Source organism: Rosa chinensis, chromosome 4 (assembly GCF_002994745.2).
Source record: "Rosa chinensis cultivar Old Blush chromosome 4, RchiOBHm-V2, whole genome shotgun sequence".
Lineage (NCBI taxonomy): Eukaryota > Viridiplantae > Streptophyta > Magnoliopsida > Rosales > Rosaceae > Rosa > Rosa chinensis.
This window is the reverse complement of record NC_037091.1, coordinates 12,137,169-12,162,988: the sequence shown is the minus strand read 5'-3', so window position 1 is coordinate 12,162,988 and position 25,820 is coordinate 12,137,169. Positions and strand designations below refer to the sequence as shown.

General features: G+C 38.5%; 2 protein-coding genes and 2 long non-coding RNA genes across 4 annotated transcripts; 2 read left to right on the top strand and 2 right to left on the bottom strand.

Annotated features, from left to right (window-relative positions):
• Positions 1-2,239: 2,239 nt before the first annotated feature.
• Positions 2,240-3,737, top strand: LOC112196468. The gene is made up of 5 exons (XR_005810544.1): positions 2,240-2,445; positions 2,579-2,603; positions 2,853-2,957; positions 3,032-3,109; positions 3,224-3,737. It is a non-coding gene; the product is annotated as an uncharacterized LOC112196468 (long non-coding RNA).
• Positions 3,738-18,494: 14,757 nt separating this feature from the next.
• Positions 18,495-19,256, top strand: LOC121053018. The gene is made up of 2 exons (XR_005810525.1): positions 18,495-18,627; positions 18,879-19,256. It is a non-coding gene; the product is annotated as an uncharacterized LOC121053018 (long non-coding RNA).
• A 1,502-nt stretch (positions 19,257-20,758) lies between these two features.
• On the bottom strand, positions 20,759-21,310 carry LOC112198814 (dual specificity protein phosphatase 1). Its single transcript, XM_024339919.2, has one exon. The coding sequence runs from the start codon at positions 21,308-21,310 to the stop codon at positions 20,759-20,761; it is 552 nt and encodes a 183-aa protein (XP_024195687.1).
• A 2,167-nt stretch (positions 21,311-23,477) lies between these two features.
• LOC112196118 (small acidic protein 1) lies at positions 23,478-24,003 on the bottom strand. Its single transcript, XM_024336426.2, has one exon. The coding sequence runs from the start codon at positions 23,981-23,983 to the stop codon at positions 23,684-23,686; it is 300 nt and encodes a 99-aa protein (XP_024192194.1). The 5' UTR covers positions 23,984-24,003; the 3' UTR covers positions 23,478-23,683.
• Positions 24,004-25,820: the final 1,817 nt, after the last annotated feature.

Genomic DNA, 25,820 nt, shown 5'->3' with positions numbered 1-25,820 from the left:
AGGAGTGGGTTTTTAGTTCAGTGAGTTTTAGACAAGGCTTTATTTTCTATCGTTTTTGTCGAGGATTTCTGAAAATTCTCCTCAAAGTTAAAAAGTGCGATAAAATTTATATTATAGCGGCAACATTCCCGCACAATTTTCTGTTATTTTTCTTTTGTTTTTCATTTCAAAGCTTTGACAGCGTTCACCGCACGTCGTGGTTCTTAAAATTTTCAACAACATGCACGTTTGCTTGTTGATAAATCAATTGACAACTTGCAGATAACAACGTGCAAGGTAAGTTGTTGATAACTAAATTAACAACATGCAAATGATGCATGTGGTGACAAACAGTTTTCTACAATGTACATTTTTTTCCCGTTGTAGAAGATTGTATGTAACAACGAGCATTTAGAGCATGTTGTTATTATGATGTTGTTGTAGACTACTTTTCTTGTAGTGCTTGGTACTAGTCCATCCTTTACCCTCTATAAAAATAGGCACGAGTCTTCAGTTCTGATGGGTTGGTGTTTTTGGAGGTTTAAGAACAGTTCGGCTTATAATTGGGGGTTTATCAAGGACTGACCGACCGAGGCAGAGGCCATGGGGTAGTTGGGTGGCGGAAATTTGTCATCAAAGTTCAAAGATTCTAAATAAGCTCCTAATTAAGGTGTTCTTCATGGAACACCTAAAGTAATGTGTTTCTAGAAGAAAAAGAAGAACTAGCAAGAAATATGTATTGACAAACTAAAGACTAACAAAGGAATGTGTTTCTCAATGTGTTTTTATAAAATGCTATAACTTTTTTCTTTCTTTTTGTTTGGTTGAACTTTTTCTTTCTTTGTAGGAGGGCAGATGTTTTTATTTTTTTATTTTTTTATCTGTTAATTATTTTAAAATTCTCATAATTAAACAATTCTTTTCTGGTTTCAAAATCTGGGTATGTTTCTATATCAGTGTTTGAGTTTTTACTTGTTATGTTGTACTGAATAATGTGGCTTTGTCTTTGTCTCTTGAGTTTTTCTAAATTTTTGCTACTGAAAAGAGAAATGAGTTTAACAATTGAGAGGCATATGACTCGGAAGAACATGTACGAAAATAACTTTTTATGACGGCCAAAATTAAACATGCATGGGAAATTTGGAATTTGATGTCCAAAATATCATCACTACTAATTCCAACATTTTTGTGGGATTGAAGCAAGCTAAGTGAGGGTATTCAAAATCGAAATACAGCAGCCTAGCTGAGTAATAAGTATGGTTTGAAGAAAGAGCTATAAGGGCTAATAAGTTACTAGCCTAGGAAGGAGGTGGAGTCTGAACAATCGTGGATTGATATAGTCGACTTCGTTGTCGGAGTGAAACTAGATGAAATGCCGGACAGGACGGAGTGAGCGCGAACGGGAACTCAATGTTTCTAAACCCAAAAAACCTAAAAGGACATCTAATACGACAGAAAAAAATATATATAGAATAAAAATATACGATGGCACCTATTTACGCGGTAGGTAAAAGAAGAGAATTCTGGCAACGGAAAGTATATGCCGTAGCCACTGAGGGATACTTCTGCGGCGGCGAACTCATGCTGTTGCAAATATGTTTTCTCTTCGCGACGACGCATTTGCCGTAGCAAATTTCAGATCAATGGCGACATCATTCTTAGGCCAACGCTAATTGCTGAAGCTAAATGAATTCTTTTTTGTAGTGCTAGTAGTATATTGAGCAAAAACATGAAAATTTTCACTTACCATATCTACATAAATGTTTGCAACGTCGCTTTAGAGTTTTTGTTATTTTCCTTTTAAGAAGAATTTATTAATAAATGTGAGATACAAAGTTATATCGTAATAAAAGTTACATTTAAGTAAAAATAATAAGTTAACTTACTTGTCATGCATGAATTTTTTTTTTAAAAACTTTTACATGGAGACGTTGATGCTCATGCACGTAATCGTGTATTATTGTTTATAAAAAAAAACCGTGCATGCAATCTTGCATAATAATAACTCAATATATTAATAAATTTGCCAAGTACAACTAGAACAATCCTAAGTTTTCACATCAATTTTCACCATAATATGCACCGTACAGTCAGTACTGTACGTGAACGGGAATATGGTTTACTGTACACGAAATGCCAACCCTAAAGCAAAAAATCTGAGAATCAACTGATTAAAGGCACACAAATCACAAAAGAGGACAAAAAGAAAAAACACACACAGAACATTCCTTCTATAGATCGCCCACAGGTTTTCTTGTCAAAACCGCCTTCTCTCGAACCTTCCGATCCTGTTTAAATAGAGCCACGGAGAACAACTTTTACAGAACAAACCAAGAAGATTGATGGTTACCTGTGAGAGAGTGAATACCTGGTTACCAGCAGAATCCCAGGGTGAAGAGGACGACGAAGACCAAGATCTGGGAGGAGGGTTCTCAAGCAATCTTCATCGAATCCATGATCTACCAGGTCTCTAACCATTTCTTTACTCGGTGTCGTTAGGGTTTTAATCATTATTATTAATTTTGTTACTGGATAGATCTGATAATACTGTCACTAACAATTCCTCGTTTTCTCGTTACTCTGGCTTGGTTTATATCAGAAGCGGAAACCAAGAGCATGACAAGGTACTGTCTATTTCCCACGATCTGAGTTATGGCTTGATTTATTAATTGAAATCGAATTTTCTTCAAAAATTGAACACATTGTCAATGACTTTTGATGTTTTTTTTTGGAGGATTATAATATTTTTCTTATCTTTATTTTTTATTTGTTTTCGGAATGATCCCAGTAATCAACAAGACAATTATCTTTTGTACCTTTGAACAGCTGATATATTTGGTTTCTTTCTCTGACGTCAACTCTTAATTGTATAGCTCAAAGAGAGTCGTGGTGGGTGATGGGAAGCACCAGTAGTAGTAGGAGGAGATATATTCTGCACTCCTCACTGGTCAGAGGAAGAGCCAACAAGAAACGGCGAGGTATGGACATTTTCCCTTGGCTGCAATTTATGCAAGTGCATCTTCTTGATCTGCAATATTCTTTTGTATTATAGCCTCCTCAGCCACTTTGATCTTCAGCTCTTCCAGTGAGTTCAACTACTGCAGCTGTAGCATGTTGAGATCTTTAGTAGGTATTATATCTTTCACAGAAGTGAAATACAATGTTTCTTCTTTTATCACTCGAAGGCTTTTTAGTCACGTCAACTGTTTTGCATATCAATCTGAAGTGATAATTGTATGCATAGGTAGTACCTGTCTGATATGTAATGCCAAGTATATCTGGAAAAGTCTTGAGCGGTGGAAGGGGAAGCTGAATCCCAGATAAGAATGGAGTTGAGAGCATAAACTCGAGCCGGTTGACAACAAAACTGGCCAACCGTGAGAGGATCCAAATTGCATCTCTTGACTCTTTGGGCATGTTGATGTTCGAGTTGTAAAGGCTGCCTTCAAGACTGTAAACCTAGACCCTTCAATGGCCTCATCTTTGTTTAGATCTCGAGGAAGAACGAGCCACACGTTGTTCCGGGTAGCCAAGTGAAGGATGGTGACTTTGTAATTTCATTAACTGCGCGCAGCAGACCATGAGGGACAAATTAACTGCTTTTGAGGGTGGATCTTGATAGACCATCTTGACATGGGAAAATTGTATTTTAATTCCAGCTTTTGTCATTTGTCATCTTCAAGAAGATAACCTGGAGTCTGGTTAATTTCATTTGTCATCTTCACTAGTTCCAGCTTTTTTGCCGACCCTTGGTCTTTTTTGCTACTTGCAACTCAAAACTAGTTACAGAAACCTGTTTGTTTATTTATTTATTTATGTTTATAACTTTTTATATCTCCACCCCTATTTACTTTGGGAATCCTATTTACATTTGTGACCTTTACGACATTAGTTATTATGACATGTTACATAAACCCATTGATTGAATAAAAAATTACATAGTAGCACATGACCAAAGATCTAAACACAGAAAACTCACTTTCAAAAAAAATTATACAAATAAGAACATAAGCCTAGGCCCAAGAAGAATAGAGGAGGCCTAATCACTGATCCTTCATGTGCAATTACAAGTTAAAACAAGTTTTTATTAAAAAGTACTACGATGCCATAGAGTAGACTCCAGCTCTCTCTCTCTCTCTCTCTCTCTCTCTCTCTCTCTCTCTCTCTCTCTCTCTCTCTCTCTCTCTCTCGGCCACCAATACTGTTGAGCCTTCCACCTCTTCCCTCACCCAAGATCGTCTGGGAGTTCCGATTTCGTTACTACCAGTAACGGCTGGGCTTCAGGCTCGCAGCGACTCTGAGTAGCAAGGCGTGCGACACCGAGTTTGACGACGCCACCGGTTCTCAAATCTGTTAAAAGTTGGAATCAAATTTGATCCATTTGATGTGTTTATTGTATGGGTGTTTGGATGTTTATGGTGAATCTATGTATGCGTGTGTTTATGCATTCCAATTCATAAGAATTAGCTGGATTGGGTTTACTTTAAATAAAGGAATTTGTGTTTTCATGGTTTGCTGAATTGATATGAATTGATTTGGATTAGGTGTGTTTAGCGTATGTGAAGCAATATGAATTGATTGGGATTAGGTGTTCAATCTGGAACCTAGATGTGATTTGTTTTCTTGTTCCTCCATCAAAGTTATCGCTGACGTTTCTCTAAAAGAAGCTTTTTTGGGGTTTGGAAGTAATTAGTCATTGATCTTTGCTTCTTTGGAATAGATTTGAAACATTTTGTATGATTTGCAAGCTAGTTGCTTTTATTAACTAATTGAGACAAGTATGAACACAAGTACAAGTAATATGCAATAGCAGAACACAAGCACAAGTGTAGTAGCAGAACTGGACAAGTACGAGTGCAGTAGCAGGATTGGATCAGTGCAATAGCAGGATTAGACGATGACAACTGCAGTAGCAGAACACGACTACAAGTGTAGTAGCAACTAGACGAGTATAAGTGCAACGAGTGAGATGCAGCTGAAATAGCCTCACAATTTAACCCTGCAAAATGTAGTTGTCAGTATAGGATAAGCAGGGATCGTTCAGTTCGGGGATTGTAGGGTACACCTACACAAAAAGGTCAATTAACAAATAAAATAATAAAATGGGGGGTTTTGAAATTTGGTTCCTAATCTATTAAAAAAAAAAACGAAACAAATAAAACTATATACAATGATCGACTTCCCTAACCTAGACCAATACCACTCGGAAATTACTAAGTGTAAAAACAGAAAATTCATTTCAACATGCTACAAAAATATGCCCATCTTAAATGCCTAGATAAGAGCCCAAATGAAGAGCCTTAGCGGATGAATCCATTTATCTAATTCGTTCTAATGTAGGATTGGATCGGAAAAGTCCTTACCAAGCCTAATACTACTAATTTTCGAAAACACTTAGCGTAATTCTCTTAACTAGTAGTATTATCTAACCCTCGAATCAACTCACACGTGCAAATTAACCATTACACATAGAATTTAACACATAATTTTCAGAATTGTCTAACCATTGAACATGGTTTTTACCACTTTTTAGAACTAATTGCTACTTGTTTAACTTAGCGCCTTAACAAATAACAATTACTCTTGGCAAATTAAGCAAACACACAAGAACTCTCACCATTATTCTAGCATGCAAACTTATGAACCTAACTCTGAAAATTACCTAAACACATAAAAGGGCACAAGATTGTAACATGCATCATAAAAGAATTCTCAAAATTAACTCAATAATAAATTGAAAATCTCAAAAATATTAATAAAAATATTCTGAAAATTTCGTGTCTCCAATTACACAACTCACAAATGCAAACCCACAAAACCGAAACAAAAATTGTAAGTAGAGTCATAGTTACACTTTGAAGCTTTCCTCAGCGGCTTGGCAACAAGGTGATGAACTCGTATCTACTATGGTGGTGGAGCGTCCTTGACTCAACGCCTTAGAGCTTTGTAGATTGATGGATGGATGGTGTCACGGTCTTGTAGGTGATGGAAGTTTAAGGAGTGAATTGGGCAGAGTCTCAGAAAAGTTTTTGGCCAGGAAGTGATGCAAATTCTGTTCTGGACGTTGCCTATTTATAGGGGAGCATTGGTTGGCTTTTATCGATCATACCCTTCATCATTAGACGGATAGGATTGCATCATAATTCCTTTAATTTTCCAACTGAAACATCTCCTTTAAGGCCTTAACTCCTCTCATAATGGGGCAATTCCTTTAATTTCCAAGCTGAAACATCTTTCTCTTTTATTCTCCAACTGAAAACGTCTTTCTCTTTATTTCCCTTCTTCATTGCTTGGTCAACCTGATTTAATAAAGAGCACAAAATTAAATTCTTTTAGAGAAAATAAAAGAAATTAAAACAAATTAATTTCAGAAAAATACTCCCATAAATTCTATCTTAAGGCCCACAGATTAGCATGACAGTGAGGAATCCTGATCCAGCTAGGATTCTTCATGAAGTTTACGTTTTCTACCTATTTCAAGCCAAACACTCTACAAGACTCTTAAAATGACTCGATGACTCAAAACACGAAACTTAAGGGAGAAACAAGGCTAAAATGGGGCACATATTCAATAATATCGTCACACTTTTTGCTCCTATCAGAGTGCAATAGCAGGATTGGACGAGTGCAGTAGCAGAACATGAGTACAACTGTAGTAGCATAACTGGATGAGTATGAGTGCAGCAGCAGGATTGGACGAGTGCAGTAGTAGGATTAGGCGATGGCGAGTGGATGAGTATGAGTGCAGTAGCAGGATTGGACGATTGCAGTAGTAGGATTAGGCGATGGCGAGTGCAGTAGTAGAACACAAGTATGAGGGCAGTAGCAAAATTGGACGAGTATGAGTGCAGCAAGTGCAGTAGCAGGATTGGATGAGTACAGTAGCAGGATTAGGCGATGACGAGTGCAGTAGCAGAATAGGAGGTACGAGTGCAGTAGCAGGATTAGACTAGTGCAGCAGCAGGATTTGGGGAAAAAAAAAATTAACATAAAGGGATTAGAAGTCAAAAGAAGTAGTTAAGAGTAAAAAAGTAGTTAAGAGTAAAAAAGTAAATTAACTCATGACATGTGGCAAGTGAAGATTAGATTGTCCTTATTTGTAAGATTTAATCCTTATAAAGGAATTAAAAGTCAAAAGAATTAGTTAAAGATAAAAAAGTAAATTAACTCATGACATGTGACAAATGGAAAGCACATTATCCTTATTTGTAAGATTCAGTCCTTATATGTTTACTTCAATCTTTAAAGGATGTATTTGTTAAGTCATTTTTTGTCAATAACTTATATGTAATTTGTTATTGATTGAAAAGAATATGTTTGCTGTATTGTTTGGGATGATGGAAATGTAAAGATCGATGTCCTGTGTTTAGAATACATCTGTTCATTTTTGGAGGACAAATAAATTATCTCTCTGTTTTAGCCCTAACTCAACTAAAGAAAAAAAAAATTGAAGCCAAATTTTGAATGCCCAAAATACCATTTATAAATAAAACTTATAATGAAATTATCTCAAAAGAAATATTTATAGAAAATAAAAAATTGAAAAAGTGTATGCGAAAAAAAAACTTTCACGTTGTTTTCTTTTCAACAATAACATGTGTATCCTCAGGGGTATGGCACTAGTCTTATTTAATTAAGCAAACACCCACAAGAAGGTTAAATTGTTGAAAGCTCACTAACGGCCTTGCTTAGTTAATACTTCGAATATAAAGATCACATATTGAGGTAAGATAGTAAATAGAGAATTAACAAAATAAGAAAAAAAAAATCAAGATAAAGGATAGTGGAAACATGTACAGAGCTGTACCAGTGCTCTTTATTTATTTTATTTATTTTTTGTTTATTTTAATTTTAAAGAAAACTGCAATAATAATGAAAATGCATTTATCTTAAGAAACTTATTAACAAAAAACTCAAACATGTTCAAGTAAATTCAAAATATGTGTCTGGCTCAAATTCTAGGTTACTTAACCTAGTTGTAATAGGGTTTAGAATTAGAGATATTAATAGATATCCGATTAATTGTACGATTATCTTTCATTGTACAACTCTAATTCTATGTCTTGTAATCCTCTATTCTAATTTTATATCTTGTAATCCTCTATATAAAGAGGCCTCTATAATCAATGAAAACACGATTAAATTCTCTCCCAATTTCAGTTTTCCTTAAACACGTTATCAGCACAAAGCCCTAACTCTGAAACAAATAGCCAAACCTTGATTCAAGAAGCTAAAAACCTTGAATCCGAATACAAAACCTTGAAGCATTTTCTGCCTCCACCTCACACCTTGAAGTACTCGATCCCAGGAGTCTAGAACTGGCGGCGCCACCCGAAGAACCGGTCGGAAACCGATCGAACCGGCCACCGGAAGCTCCATACAACCCACAGAAAATATTTCACTTGTTCATCATCTTCCGGGCATCCAATTTCAACTAAATTTTGTCAGCATACACCTCTCAATCTGACGATTCAGGAACAGGAAGAAAAAGAACAAAAACCGGCCTAAAAGTGGGTGAGCCGGCCAACTAAACCTTATGCAGAAAATTGGAAGAAAAGAGAAGAAAAGAAAGAAAAAAAAAGAAAAAGAAAAAGGGAGGAGGCAGCCCTAGCCGAGCCCAAGCCACGTCAGCACTAGACCCCACTGCCACGTCAGCATCGGACCCACTGCCACGTCATCAGTCAACGACCGCCAGAGACTTTTCGGGCAAGTTTTCCGGCCACATTCTGGCGACTTTTCCGACCACTTTTACCGGCCAAATTTTCCAACGACCTATTTAAAGGTATTTTTTACTAAACATTCCCCTTTTTTTAGAGTTTTGTAATTCAATTTCTCTTCTTTTCAGGGACTTGCAAACTCCCTTCTTCTACCACCCTTTCTTCTTTATAGGCTAGGGGAGACCAAAAGCAGAATTGTGGGGGTTCGTGCTCACTCCAAGCTTGGAGCTTGTAGAGTACTCCAAACTTAGAGTTTGTAGAGAATTTATGATCGACCACTTACGTCATTGTTTCGATCTAATCCAATACATCTTGGAATTTAATTCCTTGGAAGCGATTACGCTCAGAAATTCCTAATTTCTTGGAAGCGATTACACTCAGGAATTTTATATGTTTTCGTGGTAGCCTTTTACGCTCCAAAACTAACTCTTTTTTCTTATTCTCTTTCAGGATGAGTAACCTGAACAAATTGGACTTTGCTCCATTGGGAACAACTGGCTCTAGATATCACAGGTGGGTTCGTGATGTCCACCAGCATCTGAAGGCCGATGTAATCCTGGATACAATTCTCGTGCCTAGCCAGGACGTGCTAACTGTTGAGCAAGCTCAAGCTTTGGAAGCAAATAGAACATCCTTATAGGCAAATAAGGCGAAATCCATCATCCTAATGACTCGTCATATGGATGATTCGCTCCAATACGAGTGTATGAATGAAGAAGACCCCAGAAGGCTGTGGGTCTCACTCAAAGAAAGATTTGGCAACGTCCGTGACTCCCTGCTTCCTGACTTAGAAGTGAGATGGCATAGCCTCCGCTTTTGTGATTTCAAGTCAGTTCTTGACTACAACTCGGAAGCATTTCGCATTAAATCATTAATGAAATTATGTGGTAAAGAGATCACAAATGTGATGTTGATTGAGAAGACTCTCTCTTCCTTCCCTGTCTCTACATTGATGGTTGCTAAGAACTATCGAATCGATATTACTGCAGGATGGATCACAAGGTTTCATGAGCTCATTGGAGCTATAAATGTCGCTGAAAAGCATGACAACATCCTTGTGAAGAACTATAATTCTAGATCCATGGAAACAGAGCATATTCCGGAATCCAATTATAGTTGCGCCCCTAAGAGAGGACGCCAAGAGCAAAACCCTAATCTTAGGGATACTTATGGACGTCCTAGTCCATATAATCGCTCTACTTGGGAAGGTAACTGCCAAAATAGGCGAACACGGAACCGAAGAGGTCAACGTGGAAAGAGAGTGCCTCTGGCCATGTTGGTGGCGTCACCAACACGAAGAGTCATCTAAATGACGCTTTCAAAGAACCTCAATTAATGGAGTCTGAGCAAAGAGATGTATGTTCTCGATGTGGAGTATCTGGTCATTGGGCATACATTTGTAGAGCTCGTGAAGAAATCGTCACTACAAAGCAAATTGTGAAGCAAGAGAAGCTCACTATGTGGAACAAGAAGATCAAGAAGATGATCTAGAGTAAAGGGTTGAAGACTACAAATTTGGCTGGGATCAATAGATCGCCACTTCTGTCTAAGTCTTTATTTTTCCAAGAGATGTAATAGGCAATTGCTATATATTTTGTAGTAGATGTCAATGGTTTAGTCTTTCTTCAAAGTAGGCTCACCCAAACTAAGTGTGATGTCTAGGAAGGTTATGAGATTAGTGGTACTTAAGCGAGTCTTGCTCCACCGAAATCTCTCTATCACCTTGTCATATTTATTTTGGAATTACCGAAAGAAGTTAGACGACTACCATTATTTTGCATTAGCCAGCATTTTGGATTAGATTTTCTTTGGTAAAAGAGACAATGATGTAACTCCGTTGGCTTATGAATAAAATTCTGAGTTCTTTTCATTATGACTCCATTTTGATTCTGAGCATATGACTTTGTGACTACGATGGCTGGGCCATCAGAATTAATTCAAGGACATGAAATAGCCCAAGTTCCCTTACCAAATAGCACGTTGATTACTGTCACAGAAACTCTCTACGCTCCTAGGGCAAATCGCACCTATGAATAGCCAATGGATTCCATGCGAAAACGCATGTAGAGAACGGAAATAAGTTCCTTTGCACTACCTCTAATGATTGCGAACAAATGCACATCTTAGAGAAGTTTATGTGTCTCCCTAGTGGACACTATGTCACTATTCGAGCTATTAAATCCAATAAAGTTATGAGAGAAGATCTCTTGGATTTAGACACATATTGGCTTTGTCATGACAGGATATGTCATCCTAGTCATGATATGATGATCCGTCTACTAAAGACTTCACATGGACATCCTTTCTTTCGAACGAAACGAAGCATGAATCAAAAGTTGATTCTTGGACTAATTATGACCGCCGCCGCCGTCCACCACCAGCCTAGGGCTGGCACAGTCCTTATCCATGACACCATGGATAGCGTACATTATGGTGATGACGCGCCAGGTGATGTTGCAATCACTAACTTTGCTTCAAATAGCGTTTCAGACGCTTATGCCCAACCAAAATCCTCATTGGTTGATCCTAAGGCCTTTCGTTCATTTTACAAAGCCCATTCCTAAGGGAAGTTAGGACTGAGACCATCCTATGCAAATGATATGAAAATACTTATTTTGTTCTTACATAGAATCCGTGGAGATTCTATGGACTGATTCAACCAACTTGCGGACGTTCAAATATCTCATGATGTTGGTTGACACGCAAACACGCTGGACACGTGTTGTGCCATTGTCCACTTGTAAATGCTGCTTATACTACACTCCTAGCACATACCATATAACAACGGGCTCACTCCCCGGATCATCCTATTCAGTCAATTGGAATTGACAATGCTAGAGAGTTTACATCGAAGACTTTCGATGGTTATCGCATTGGGACTGATGTTGGACATCATATTCCCATGAACACACCAGAATGGTCTCGCGGAAACTACTGCGATGGTAGTCCGGACATTGGTAATGCGCTCTAATCTCCCTATATCCGCTTGGGGTGATGCAATATCGCATGTAGCTATGCTAATTCATCTACGACCTACCGCCACTCAATGTATCTCTACGTTACAGCTAGTGACTGGGTACAAGTATTTTGTACTTACGCACATTTGAGTGAGCCCTTTATGTGCCAATTGCACCGCCACAATGCTCTATGATAGGTCCTTACAGACGAATGGGCCACTACGTTGGATTTAAGATTCCAACAATCGTCCGCCACATAATGCCTTTGCTAGACGATCTCCTTACCGCTAGATTTGCGGATGTCACTTTGATGAGATAGTCTTCCCGTCGTTAGGGGGAGATAAGAACACGAATGTTCAACAGGAACAACATGAATTGTCGTAGTTTGTCCCCACTATGTCTCATCTCGGTCCCCGTTAAAGTGACAAGATCACACAAATATGCTGCAAACATGCCTCCAAGGATGGACGTATCTATAAGAAGACGTAGCACCACCCTGCACGGAGGTAGGCATGGCGCCAACGCCATAGGGAGTGGCACTTTGGCGTCACAGGTCATGGCCCCAGCTAGGATGCGTGGGAGGCCCGTGGGTTTGAAGGATAGTTTGGCACATTTCAATCCTTTGATCGTCAAAACTCAAACTCCGTCTCATGAGAATCTTCTGGGTTATGGTTATAGTTGGGGGACGCCTCAACATCAGAACATATTCCTAAGAATATAGAGTTCTATGAAAATTACACTAGTGCACATGAGACGTGGGATAGAAACTCCATCATAATTGATGATGTAGTTGCGCATGAGTTTGTTGAGTCAGATGATATCGAACCACACTCCGTTGATGAATGAATGCCAACGTAGAGAAATTTGACCTAAATAGAAAGATGCGATCCATGTTATGATGGATTTTCTAACGAAGAGGAAGGTTTTCGAGCTACTGATGCCAACACCTCCTAACATAAAACCTATTGACTAATGGGTCTTCGTTAGAAAGTGTGATGAGAAAAAGAGATGGAAATCTCTCCTTATGGCTCAAGGCTTCTCACAAAACGCCTTGGAATCGACTACGATGAGACATATTCTCTCGTACTAGATGTCATTGCATTCCACTACCCTGTCAGTTTGGTAGTTTCTAAATAACTGAACATGCAGCTTACAAATGTGGTCACTATGTATCTCTATGGGGATCTAGATAAGGAATATACATGAAGGTTCATGGTGAATTTCCTTTACCCAAGTCAAGTGGCTCTAGAACACAAAGTGCGTTTACAAAGAGGTTGAAACGCTCACTAAAGTGACTACTTAATTGGGAAGAGATATGCCCACGAGTTTCCATAACAAGTTTCAGATTTTATCGCGGTTCATGTTGGATATGATCTTCATTGAAAGCCCTTAAAGAGTTAAGGGAAACCGTTGAACACTTGAAATCCGAGTTGAGATGGAGGATTTTGAGAGAACACGATTATGTCTCGGTTTGGAACTTGAGCATCGTGTTGATAGATGCTTAAGCATTTTGACAATGTCAAGCCTCCAAGCACCCCATGATCGTTCGTAGTCTTAATCCTGAAAAGGATCCTCTTCGTCTGAAGGATGATGACGAAGACGTGCTAGTGACAGAAGTGTCTTACATGAGTATAATAGGCGCATTATTGTACTTACCCCAATACACAAGACCGGACATCTCATATGTTGTGAACTTGTTAGCTAAGGTATAGCTCTGCGCCAACGCGACGCCATTTAATTGGTGTAAAAGATATCTTTCGGTACTTGAGATGTACGATTGATATGGGCTTGTTCTATCCCTACAGAGAGATGATGGATTCGGACCCATCACACACCAGAAACGCCGCCAACGCTGGCCTGCGTTCTCTATCCCCACCCCAAAATGACATAAGTGTTTTGGAAGGTTTTGCTAATATTTGGTATCTCTCTGACCCACACAAAGGTCATTCCCAAACTGGTTAAGTGTCCACCATGGATAAAGACTATGATATCTTGGAGGTCTACAGAATAGACCCTAGTCGTTATATCTTGGAACAATGCAGAGATCATTGTTCTTCATGAAGTGGTTCTTGAATGTATATGAATTGGATCCATAATTACGCATATTCTAAAAATTGTGGTTTGAAGTCTACCACAGATGAGCCTACAAGCGTTTTGGATAATGCTGCTTATTTTGAACAAATGAATCAAGGCTACATCAAAAGCGACAACACAAATTATAATCAGCAACAACAGACTCTCCTCAAGATCAAAGGGAACTAGGTTCAATCTGAGGACAGTATGGCAGACTTACTCACTAAGTCATTGCCTAAATTCCACTTTCGAGAAACGTGTTGGTAGCATCGTTTACAGAAGTTATCCTAACTCCCATGACCGTAGTCATCAGGGTGAGATGTCTACATGTATGGTCTCGAAATGTGAAGGGTGTGTTGTGCTTTTTTTCCCCTTCGACCGAAGTTATTTTTGTCCCACAGGGTTTTTGTTACTCGGCAAGTTTTTTAACGAGACAACAAGAGAAGCACTACGTTTAGGTGACACAAGAGGGAGTGTTCAAGTAAATCCAGAATATGTGTCTGACCCAAACTCTAGGTTACTTAACCTAGTTGTAATAGGGTTTAGAACTAGAGATATTCATAGATATCTGATTAATTATACGATTATTTTTCCTTATACAACTCTAATTTTATGTCTTGTGATCCTCTATATAAAGAGACTCCTATTATCAATGAAAACATGATTCAATTCTCTCCCAATTTCAGTTTTCCTTAAACAAAACAAAGTTTGTTTGTTTGTTTTCTTTTTGTTTTTTTTGTTTTTTTTTTTTTTGAAGAAGGAAATTTTATTGCAAACAAACTAACAAAGTTTGGTTTTGTAATTGTCTATTAATTTATTTATTTTTGAATAGGTAATTGTCTATTATGAAACAGAGTTTGGTTTTCTAATTGATGAATAGCTGAATCCTCAACTCTCGTCTCTGAGAACTGTAGCAATGCCTTCATTGGTGTCGACCACTATGGGCACGGCTTAAGCCATCGCTCAACCCCTCTCCTTCGCCCAAAACGATCGAGCACATCGCCTTTCTCTGTGGCGTATCATCTCGTAGTCTCCTTTATATTGGGACTTCTTCATTTGTCGACAGAAGTATGCAAATGTGATCATTGTGATCTAAGGTGCTGGTTCTGGAATGGTAGACAGAGGCGACCACCACGGGGGCGGCTGAAGAGTGGTTTTGTCCGATGTGGTGGCCTTTGGTTGGAGATGTGGTATTGGTGCTGCATGGTGGCCTCCTTCATGTTTTGGTCTTTGGGATGTCAGCTGGCCTAGCCTGCTATGGAGGTCCTGCTTGGTGGTTTTGGGTGTGATGACAGTGCAGCTTGGTGATCTAGTGAATGATGTCACTGGTTTTTTTGTTCTAACTCTGGGATGGCCATCTAGTCACGATCATGGGTTCTAGTTCCGAAAATGTGCTCACATAGTGGTGGGTCTACAGGTTCGTTGCTTGCAGTGTCGGGTGATAGCGGTTGCGGCGGATTTGATATCTCTTGGGCTTAGGTTTCATCCAATTTGGGTTCTGGTAATTTAGTGTGGGTTGTGCACTTTGGGTCCGTACATATTTTGGTTTCGTATATGAGACCCCATAGGATTTAGGATTCTTTTTTTTTGAAGGGAAAGACGACAAACTATATTAAGTGAAAACTGAAAAGTACATGGAGCGATGCAAAAACATCGAAAGAAAAACAATATGCACAAACGCATCAATAAATTTAGGATTCTAAGCTTATGGGCACAGATAAATTTGGGTTACTCTACTCCTTGACTTTGTTGGCTTTAACCTAGTAATGTCAGGTTACTATGAGTTATTTGGAGCTTATTTATTGTCACTATTAACTCTTAGACTATTTTAGGGTAGTTTAGGCGATGGCACAGTATTGGCAATTTGGCGCATCCTGCTGAGGGTGAATCATCGTGTAATATTGCTTACATCTTCATTTTAATTGATTGACACACACTCCCATTAAAAAAAACTTTAAAAAAAATTCATTTTACAAAACAAACATAACTCAAATTTAAGTATTTCTATTTATAATATACAATAATCTTCACCTAATCAGTAACTGATCAAGAAAATTATGCTTAATCAAACTCAGATGAAAATTTAATTTGGAAAAGCAAACAATTGTGGAAATTTAATTGTTGAAAAGCTGATAGAATTAGTAAATTATGGCTCCACATGAGCATTATTTTTTCAATATGTCACCACAAGTACAACAAACCAATGCACAACCCATAAAACCACTGACATGTAAAATGTGGGCCTAATCCTTGGGGATGTGGCAATACATCTAAGAAATCAATCCACCGAACGTTTTCTCCCTTGGATCCAGGAATAGCGACAGGAACTAAATGTCCTATCCAAGCCAAGGAACTTACTCTGAAAAGTCCTGACAAATGATGGTTGAGACAAGATTCAGCATTTTTAAACCACGAAACGCTCGGTTTCCATTTCAGAGAGCCGTTGATTCCAACTACCGTCTATGTACGATCCATACTAGATTTGACCAATTGCTCATCCTATCTCTTTTACGTTCTTGACAACCCATCTTTGTCTCAGTAGAGTTTTGCTGTGGTGTGTTTCAGTCCTCTTCCCCATTAATTACTTAGAAAAAATGAGCCACCGGTTCAGGTACAAGATACCATCATTAGCGCCTGGATAATTACACATCCAACCCGTAATTGCAACGACCCAATTGTAAGAGCGGAGCTCTACCAACTGAGCTATATTCCCCTGAGCCAAGTGGAGCAAGCATGAAGGAGTCAAATGCTTCTTCCCTAAAAGGGGTTTCTCTAGTAGTATATTGAGCACATGCAAACATAAAAATTTTACTTCGCCCATCTAAATATATGTCTGCACTTAATTTTTGTTTTTTTTTTTTGTTTTAAGAAGTATTTATTAATAAACATGAAATATAAAATTATAACGTAACAAAGTTACTTATAAGTAAAAATAAGAGAAAAATTCAGGTACCGTCCCCAAACTATGCTGCCAAGGCCAATTTGATACCCGAACTCTCAAAGTATCAATGTGATACTCAAAGATATATTTTGACATCAACATGTTACTTCCGTTAAAACTTTCCAACGGCTCCGTCTGTTTGCTGATGTGGCAAGCACGTGCTTCTTCTTCTTCTTCTTCTTCTTCTTCTTCTTCAACCTGACTCTTCTTCTTCTTCTTTTTCTCTCTCCTCCTCCTCTCTCTCCTCTCCTTCTCCACCACCCAAACCATCACTAACGTCGTCGATATCCTCTCCAATTCCTGCTACAAATCCATCTCTCTCGCACTCCTGTGGATTAACGACAACGTTACATGATTGGAACAACAACCAAAAGAAATGAAAAGGGCTGAGTAGCAATTAAGTGAAAGAGAACATTTTGGAAGAAATTGCAAAATGATTCATGAATCAATCTTGAGTCCAAAAGAAATGTTACAACTTGGTCGGCTCCGCCATCGTCTGCAAGCTCCAGTCCTTAGGTTTCATCAACGTCGTCCTCCGCACCCACACCGACCTCGACCACACGCGCTAAAATTTACGTCGAGTCCTTCTTCGCCGCCGAAAAGCCCCAATTCATAATCCTCGCCGCCGCAAAAGTCGGCGACATCCGCGCTACCAATACCACCCGACTGACTTCATCGCCCTCAACCTCCAAATCCAGACCAACGTCATCGACGCCTCGCATCGATTCGGAGTCAACAAGCTCCTCTTCCAGGGATTGGTGTAAATGCAAGAGGAGTCGATAACCTTGTTGGAATTGCAGTAAACGCCGGCGAAATTACTGGGGTCGGAAGTGAAATCCCAGAAGGCACCCTACTGAGCATCGATCTCTTTTCACTGGGATTGGTGATGCAAGCTCTTTCATCGAGTCAACCGCCTTCATCTACCGCGACCCCTCCCTCAAGTCCCTCATCTCCCGCCTCGACCTCGCTGCCAACCCCAACTCCCGATCCCTGCCGAACTCCGCTTCTCCTGTCACCCTCCATCGCCGCCGCCAACCCAACCCATCCTCTTCAATTTCTCAGCATCCAACCACTGAGCTCGAAGAAGAAGCAGACCCCAGAAGAAGAATTAAAAAAAAAAAAAAAAAAATTGGTGATGAGATTTAACATCAGGGTCATTTTGGTCTTTTCTCTATTTTTTTTTTTTGGACTTGTTTACCACGTCAGCAAACAGACGGAACCGTTGGATTTTTTTTTTATAGAAGTATCACATTGATGCCAATATAGGTCTTTGGGTATCACATTAATACTTTTGAGAGTTCAGGTATCAAATTGGCCTTGGCAGCATAGTTTAGGGACGTGGACTGAAATTTTCTCTAAAAATAATAAGTTAACTTGCTTGCCGTGTGTGAAACTAATTTTTTTAAAACTTTTATATTTATACGTTGATGATCATGCACGTAATCGTGTAATCTTATGTTGATAAGAACAACCTTGCATGCAATCTATTATATAACTCAGTCTATTAATAAATTTGCTCAGTACAACTAGAACAATTCTTAATTTTCTCATTGATTTTCACCATAACATGCGCCGTACCATAAATAAAAACATAAACCCTATTCCAAAAGATTTTGCCTACTCAAAGCAAGAAATCATTTAAGAAACAAATTAGACATGCATATCGCAACAACAACAAAAAGGACACACACAACGTACCTTTTATATTTGATTAAAAAAACAAACCTTTTATAGATCGCCCACAGTTTCTTTTCAAAACCACCTGCTCTAGAACCTTCCCATCGGGTTTAAATAGAGCAGGGGAGAACAAATTTTACAACAAACCAAAGAAGAATGATGGTTACCTGTAAGGGAGTGAATACCTTGTCACCAGCAGAATCCCAGGATGAAGATGACGACGAAGACCAGGATCTGGGAGAGGGCTCTCAAGTAATTCTTCATCGAATCCATGATCTACCAGGTCTTAACCATTTCAATTACTCTATCCATCAATTCTGATTTATCTGCATTATGGTCCTAGAATTTATTTATTAATTGAAATCAAATTTTGGTCGAGAATTGGACACCATGTCTATAATTTTTGCTGTTTCGGAGGATTATAAGATTTTTTTTTTCTTGCAATGATCCTAGTAATCAAGTAGATTATTAGGTATTGTATATCTGAACAGTTGATACTTATATTTGGTTTCTTTCTTTCTCTCCGCTAACCAGACCATAATGCCATTGGAGATATTGGTCGATGTTGGGAGATGTAGCTGAGGCTTGATTTGGCCGAGTTTGCTTCCTTTTGAGGTTTCTAGAGGAATGAAGAGGAAGAAGACGTAGCCAAAGAAGTTTGACCGTTTGCTTGCAGCTGCTGCTCCACTGAGTCCTCAGCACGAGCCACTGGATTGGTGGGACGACTTCCAACAGAGATTTACCAGGCCTTTATCTGGATCAGAATCCAGAAATGCAGTGAAATTTGAATCTGTCTTCAAAATTTCAAGAAGGACATTCAAATGCAAGGACCTGGATTCTGGTTTCATTTGTCATCTTCAATAGTTCCAGCTTTTGGTGCCATGACTTGCAACTCGAAACTAGTTACAGAAACCTGTCTATATATTGATTTTTTTGTCTTTTTATATCTCCACCCCTACCTACTTTCGCCTATAATACCACGATGGCAATAAGATTTAAATTCATGAATTTAACTTTATTAGTTATTCGGGCAAGTTACAGAACATATTGATTGAAGAAAATATATGTGTTGTATTGTTTGGGATGAAGGAAATTTATATATAGATGATTTCTTTTTAATTCTTGTTTCATTACTATGTCTGCATCTATTCTCAATTTCGAATGACAACTATGGTCCCAAGAAAGAACTCAGTTTATGTCAAGGTTATATAAAGTGAATCCATTGAAGAATTTTGTGAGAGAGGTGTCTACATTTTTGGTATACTTTTAGTGACAAAACTAGAAAGTGATTCTTGGAAGGGCCGAATAAGCTATTTAAGATTTTTGTTAATCCAGATCATAGTTTTTTTTTTTTTGGAATATAGATGGCTCTAGAAAAAATTTTAGTTCTCAAATAAATAATATATTGATTAAATCTAATTAAAATGAGTTGATCCTGGATGTTAATTAGTAATAACTACACCAAGGTATTCAATGAATTTAGTTTAAAAAAATCCAAATCAAAATGTTTTGAATTTACTTTTATATTAAATGTTGATGTCAGGTATATAAATTAATTATTTTTACTTAAATATTTTAGGTAAATTATAAAATTATACATATAATATAAGAAAATTTTGAACAAGAAAAAAATAGCAATTTAATTGAATTTTATATTAATGTGGTTGTCTAAAAAAAAAAAGATTCAATGTTATATTAATGGGAGAAATTAATTGAGAGTTGTAAAAAGAGTATTTACTATATTTTTTTCCTTTTTCTCTCTTTGTCTTTATTTATCTTTTCATGAGTTGACAACGTGTATTGATAATTGAAAAATGATAGAGATTCAACTAGAACCAGTGAACCACCCCATTTTTTTAGGGCAACGGAAGACTAATCTATTGATGATAAATCATACGACCTCACTCGGTCAAGCATGAAGAGTACATAACACCCCTCATATTACAATTCAAGCTCACGAAGAGTACTAAATCCAAAAGAAAACCAAAGAAAATTAAAAACCCTACTCCAACAAGACTAAAATCCTAAATGAACTTCAAAAAATAAAATACAGAATTTTTAAAAAACTCTCTAACCCTACACTGCCCTAACATGGAGCCACTGTCTTGAAAGAAAAAGCATTTTTTTTTGTGACTTTGTCAAGGGGAATCCAAAGGCTTTCTAGGCCCAAGATAAACTTCTTCGGCGCATGTGAAATGCTCAAACTGTGCATTGCAGCGACCACTTTGACATATTAGGTTGGGGAGCACACCCAACTAAGCAAGAACCATTAAGCCACTTGCAATGGTTAGAAATCGTGTAATATATAAGAAGGAACATTCCTCATAAAAAATCGTCATGCAATTGAATAAACTTGGTCGAATTAAATTTACTATTCTTGCGTCACAGTCCAACCTGATCCGCCCAAGCGTGGTCTATGGGTTTGTCGGTTTTGGCAGTTCAATCGCGGATATGCCCAACACTACTTCAAGGTTCTTCAGTTGTTTAATAAAACCAGCATTAGGAGCTGCCTCTGGTCTTTTTTCCTTCACATGTTCAAGAGCTTCAGATAGACTCATACGATGCTTCTTCATCAGATAAGATAATACAATAGTCGCACTTCTCGATTTTCCTGAAAAGCAATGAACCAACACACCACCCCCAGATGTTTTAGCTTCTTCGATATAATTGAAACACTCATCAAAGTGTTGTTGCAGGTCTGTGGTTCTTCTGTCTTCGACATTCAAAACCCTGTACACGAAATCGTTTGGATATTTAGGTGGCAAAGAATCGGCCACGGTCAAAATGTGCGTGACATTTAAGTTCTCCAGCGTCTCCTTGTTATTTGCAGCTCCAAGAGAACCTAAGAAGAGGCCCTCTTCAATTTGGCAAGGAATATTGTCCTCTCTACACAGTGTCTCATTCATAGATTGCAATACTGGTGCAGCTTGGTTCACAAGTGCATCAGTTCCCCTCAGATGCACCATTGCGAAATAAATCCCCTCAAATAATACGAACGCACAAGATCAAATTAATCTCACAAATCCTCTCACAGAATTTGAGACTACCACTCTCCTCCTAGAGATTTATAGGCAGAGTCAGTTAAAATCCAATTGGTTGTAGGAAATCTATTCTAATTCTCCTAAGACAGGGAAATATTATTTGCGTGAGTGATTAATTCTAGTTACCATATGTAATTAGGATATTCTTGTGATGCTATATTATACTTTAATTAGGTTTATTACTTACTTTTTTCTTGCAAATGTCATATATAAAAGGTTTATTACTTACCCTAGCTTAGGATATCATGAATGCTGTGTTACGTACAGCGGTACAGCACTCACCAACTCACATATGGTTGATGGAATTTTGTTTGTTGTAAAATAAACTTTTCGCACTCTAGTAATGATGCATATATTATGTTTTTCCAGACCTAGCCTGTTTTGTTTTCTCCTGTATATATATATATATATATATAGTGAAAACTATTGGGTTCTTTCATGTAATTGATCTCGTTGTTTTCATACAAGTTTGTACAATCATAAAGCTAGATACTGCAAAAGAAGTGGCTAATTGATTGTCTTCATTTTCTTGATCTCATTGTATAGTTAACAAAAAACTGTTCTCTCCAAACCCTCGGCACAAGGTGGGGAGCTTTCAGCGATCAATACAATGGTATGGCGCATCAAATTATGATCTGACATTTTGACATTGTCGGAAATTTATGACCTGGGAAAAACAAAATGCCAAACATATGGCAAAAATGTTGGAGGATGACCAAAAAAGATTTAACTGCAAAGGCAGTTCTTGAATGGAAGTTTTCAAGTGCTGATCATTATCTAAACAACCAAAATTTGAAACTGTGACAAGCATATGTAGCAAATTAAACTGAAATCTGGGCATGTACTATAATATGGGAAGCTTTAATTCATATAAGGCTGCTGCTCAGAGCACCAAACAAGAGCATATTATCTAAACAACCAAAATTTGAAACCATGACAAGCACATGTAGCAAATTAAACTTAAATGCACACATGTATTATAATATGGAAAGCTTCAATTTATCCAAGGCTACTGCTCAGAGCACCAACAAGTGGGTATTCAGATCACTGAAACAAACAAACTAGAATGATATGAACTTCACAAAACACAAGCAGAGAAACAAATTACTCGGGCATCTGATACCTCTCGGAAAGGGACAGAGACCTTGCATTACCTAATCTTCATTTTTAACAGCAACCACTGTTTTCTAGCTATTACAGGAGATCCTAGTGAATTAGATGAGCGTCATAGCTCAACTAGTCATGTGAAGGCAATGAGAGTCATAAAGTTTACAACATAGATTCATATAACTTTGTTCCTCGTGTCAACATCCATCCTTAAAGTTTTTTCCATCTATTTTCTCTCCTTGTCATTCTTTATTTACCTTTTATTTTGCATATGCAAGTACCTTATAACTTCTGACTTAAAAATCATACATAAATAAAACACTCTGCTCCATAGCCATAGCGGACTACCTGTGGATCTCAGTTTCCTCAACAACAGCAATTTAAGTGACACTAGCATCCAGATTCCTAAGGACAACTCTCTGTTGTCCAGAAACGACCGAACTCGAAGCCCTACAGTTTTACTAATGCAGAACATACTATTCATTTTAAGGTTTGAACTACATAGCTCCCAAGAATGAGAACAATAACCAAGACTGAAGGTTTCTACCTCAATTCACAAGCACCTAGAAACCAATGTACAGAAGGAACCAATTCGACGGTTTACAATATGACAAATGTAAAAAAACACATATCAATGTCTCAAAGTAAACCATAGTTCCATACTATTATGAGTATTATCATATCATTCATACCACCAACCAACAAAATAACTCACAAACAACTGCACCATTCCTCGACATCTAACAAAGCAAAACAATAGAACATTAAGGCGGAATTCCACATCAACACAAAATATGCAACAACCTTGCTCTCTGTTTTGCTCTAATCATACATGCAAGCACTAAAACTGACTGGTCCAGACAATACGACACTCGGTTACGAGAGAACACACATAATCACTTCTCTTATGCGATTCTGACCTCTCTGAACAACATAAAAGAGACGGCATTGAAAATTTTGCATAATATTTCAGCAATCATAAACAGACCTCCAACCAACCATAAATTAAAATTTGCACAATCAAACCACAATAGCTAAAAATCCATACTTAAGTTATATATATAACCACTTGTCCAACACAAATCATCCACCATATCAAAACCGCATAAAACCCTAATTCCCAAATCACAGCCGGAAACCCTAGAATCGGATCAAATTGAAAATCAGAGCATTACATGGTGGCGAGGCCTCCTAGTTGATCATGTCGGACTCGTCGAAGTCGTCGGGGAAGGAGTTGAAGAAGTCGAGGTCGGCGAGCTTGTTCTCTCCGATGACACCATCGCCGCCGAAGATCTCGAGGGCGTCGATGTCGTCGACGTCCATGGCCATGGTGGAGCCCTGGTCGTCCATGTCGCTGAAGAACTCCATCGCCGTCGGCCTCATCGTCGCCGCCGTAGATCTTCTCTGTCTCGCTGAAGCTAGAGCCGCGGAGCGTCGAGCGTATTGGATTTCGGCTGGAGAGCTCGCCTTTTGTCTTGTGAAGGACGACATGTCGTTTTTATTTGTTCCTTCTGCGGAGACTTTCACCGACTCAGTAATTTGTATAATCGCTCTACTTAAATATTAAGTGCTAAACTTTCCAAAAGGATCCGAACACAAAAATATCTTTTTCTTTTATTCTAAAAAAAAAAATTTATTTTTTTCTTTTTCTTGATTGGAGGAAAAAAATTAGCTGTTCCACCTTGCCCAAAAGCCCCAAAATGAGCCAAACTTTTCCCACTTACCCCAGCAACAGATTTTAATTCCCACTAACCCAATTTGAACTAAAATAACAATTTTACCCTCCATCTAATTAATGAATTACATCCATATGCCATCAATTTTCTCTCCTCTCTCCCTATCCCTCTGCGATCTGCAGTCTCTCTCTCTCTCTCTCTCTCTCTCTCTCTCTCTCTCTCATCCCTCTCCGATCTGCTTTCTCTCACCTCCGTCGTCATTTTCAAATTCTGCCGCCGGTCTCACCAGGCTCGCAACGTCGCCGGAATGGGTTGGGTCGTCGTGGAGGCCAGGAGATTTTGTTGGATCCAGTTTTGGAGATCGTCTCCGAGCGCCTCCGCCTCTGCTTCACCACCTGCGACACCGTCAACTGCACCGACTCCCTCTTTGACAATCTCAACGCCGGCCATGGAGCCGAGGACCGCAAGAAGGACCACCACCACAAAATCATCACCAGCGACTCTTATGCTAGAGACGACGGTGCCGACCCGACCCGGTCAGGGCTTCGCCTTGTTGGAATTCGGATCTTCATGGTTGGTTCCTTATATTCGAGTCCAGTTTGGCAGGTTTGGCACAGTTTCGACTGCAACAAAAATGGAGAAGATGACATGGGTGCCCAGAGCTTTTCTCTGGGTGCCCAGATCAATTTATCTGTTTTTTTTTTTTTTTTTTTTTTTCATAAAATGGTGCAGAATTCCTAGAAAGAAAGAAAAAATGAAGGAAAAAAATGTTCTATTGGGGCAATAGAAGTCTGTTAAAGCGTCTATTGGGGGGCAATAGACTTTTTGAATTGATGTAATGTTCTCATTTTTTTCTTTAATCAAAGTTTTATTTATCTAAATCTAAGAAGATTAGTTCCTATTCTGGTGACTGAAAGTTCTATTGGGGGGCAATACATGGCTGATAGTCGTCTATTGGGGGGCAATAGACCTCTATTGGGGGGCAATAGATGTTTTGAATTGATGTAATCTCCTCGTTTTTTTCTTTAATCAAAGTTTTATTTGTGTAGTTTTAGGAAGATTAATTACTATTTCGGTAATCTAAACGTCTATTAGGGGGCAATAGACGTCTACTGGGGGGCAATACATGGCTGATAGTCGTCTATTGGGGGGCAATAGACGTCTATTGGGGGGCAATAGACGTCTATTACCCCTCTATTAGGGGGCAATAGATGTCTATTGGGGGCAAAAAAACTTTCCGGTGAGATTTTCAGCAAGTTCCAGTGGGCGACAGCCGGTGACCGGATTCCGGCGAAAGTTGGCCGGAATCCGGCGAAAGTTGGCCGGAATCAGGCGACCGGTGACCGGAATCCGGCGACCGATGACCGGATTCCGGCGGCCGGTGACCGGATTCCGGCTGCCGGTGACGGGCTCCGGGGAAGTCTCCCATGGTTTCTCTCTCTTCTATTTTTTCTCTCTCTCTCTCTAAGTAACAAGGGGGTGAGGGTAAAATGGTATTAAAAAAAATTAAAAACAAAAAAAAAGGTATTAGGGAAGACTCCCTTAGAGTGTATTGGGTAAGAGAGAATTAAAAAAACTTAATGGGGTAAGTGAGAAAAAAATCCCTAGAAATGGGGTAAATGGACAAAATCCCAAAAAAAAAATAGTATGTA

Excerpts from the sequence above, each read along its gene's own strand:
- LOC112198814 (XM_024339919.2), bottom strand. The coding sequence starts at position 21,310 with ATGGTGCATCTGAGGGGAACTGATGCACTTGTGAACCAAGCTGCACCA.
- LOC112196118 (XM_024336426.2), bottom strand. The coding sequence starts at position 23,983 with ATGTCGTCCTTCACAAGACAAAAGGCGAGCTCTCCAGCCGAAATCCAA.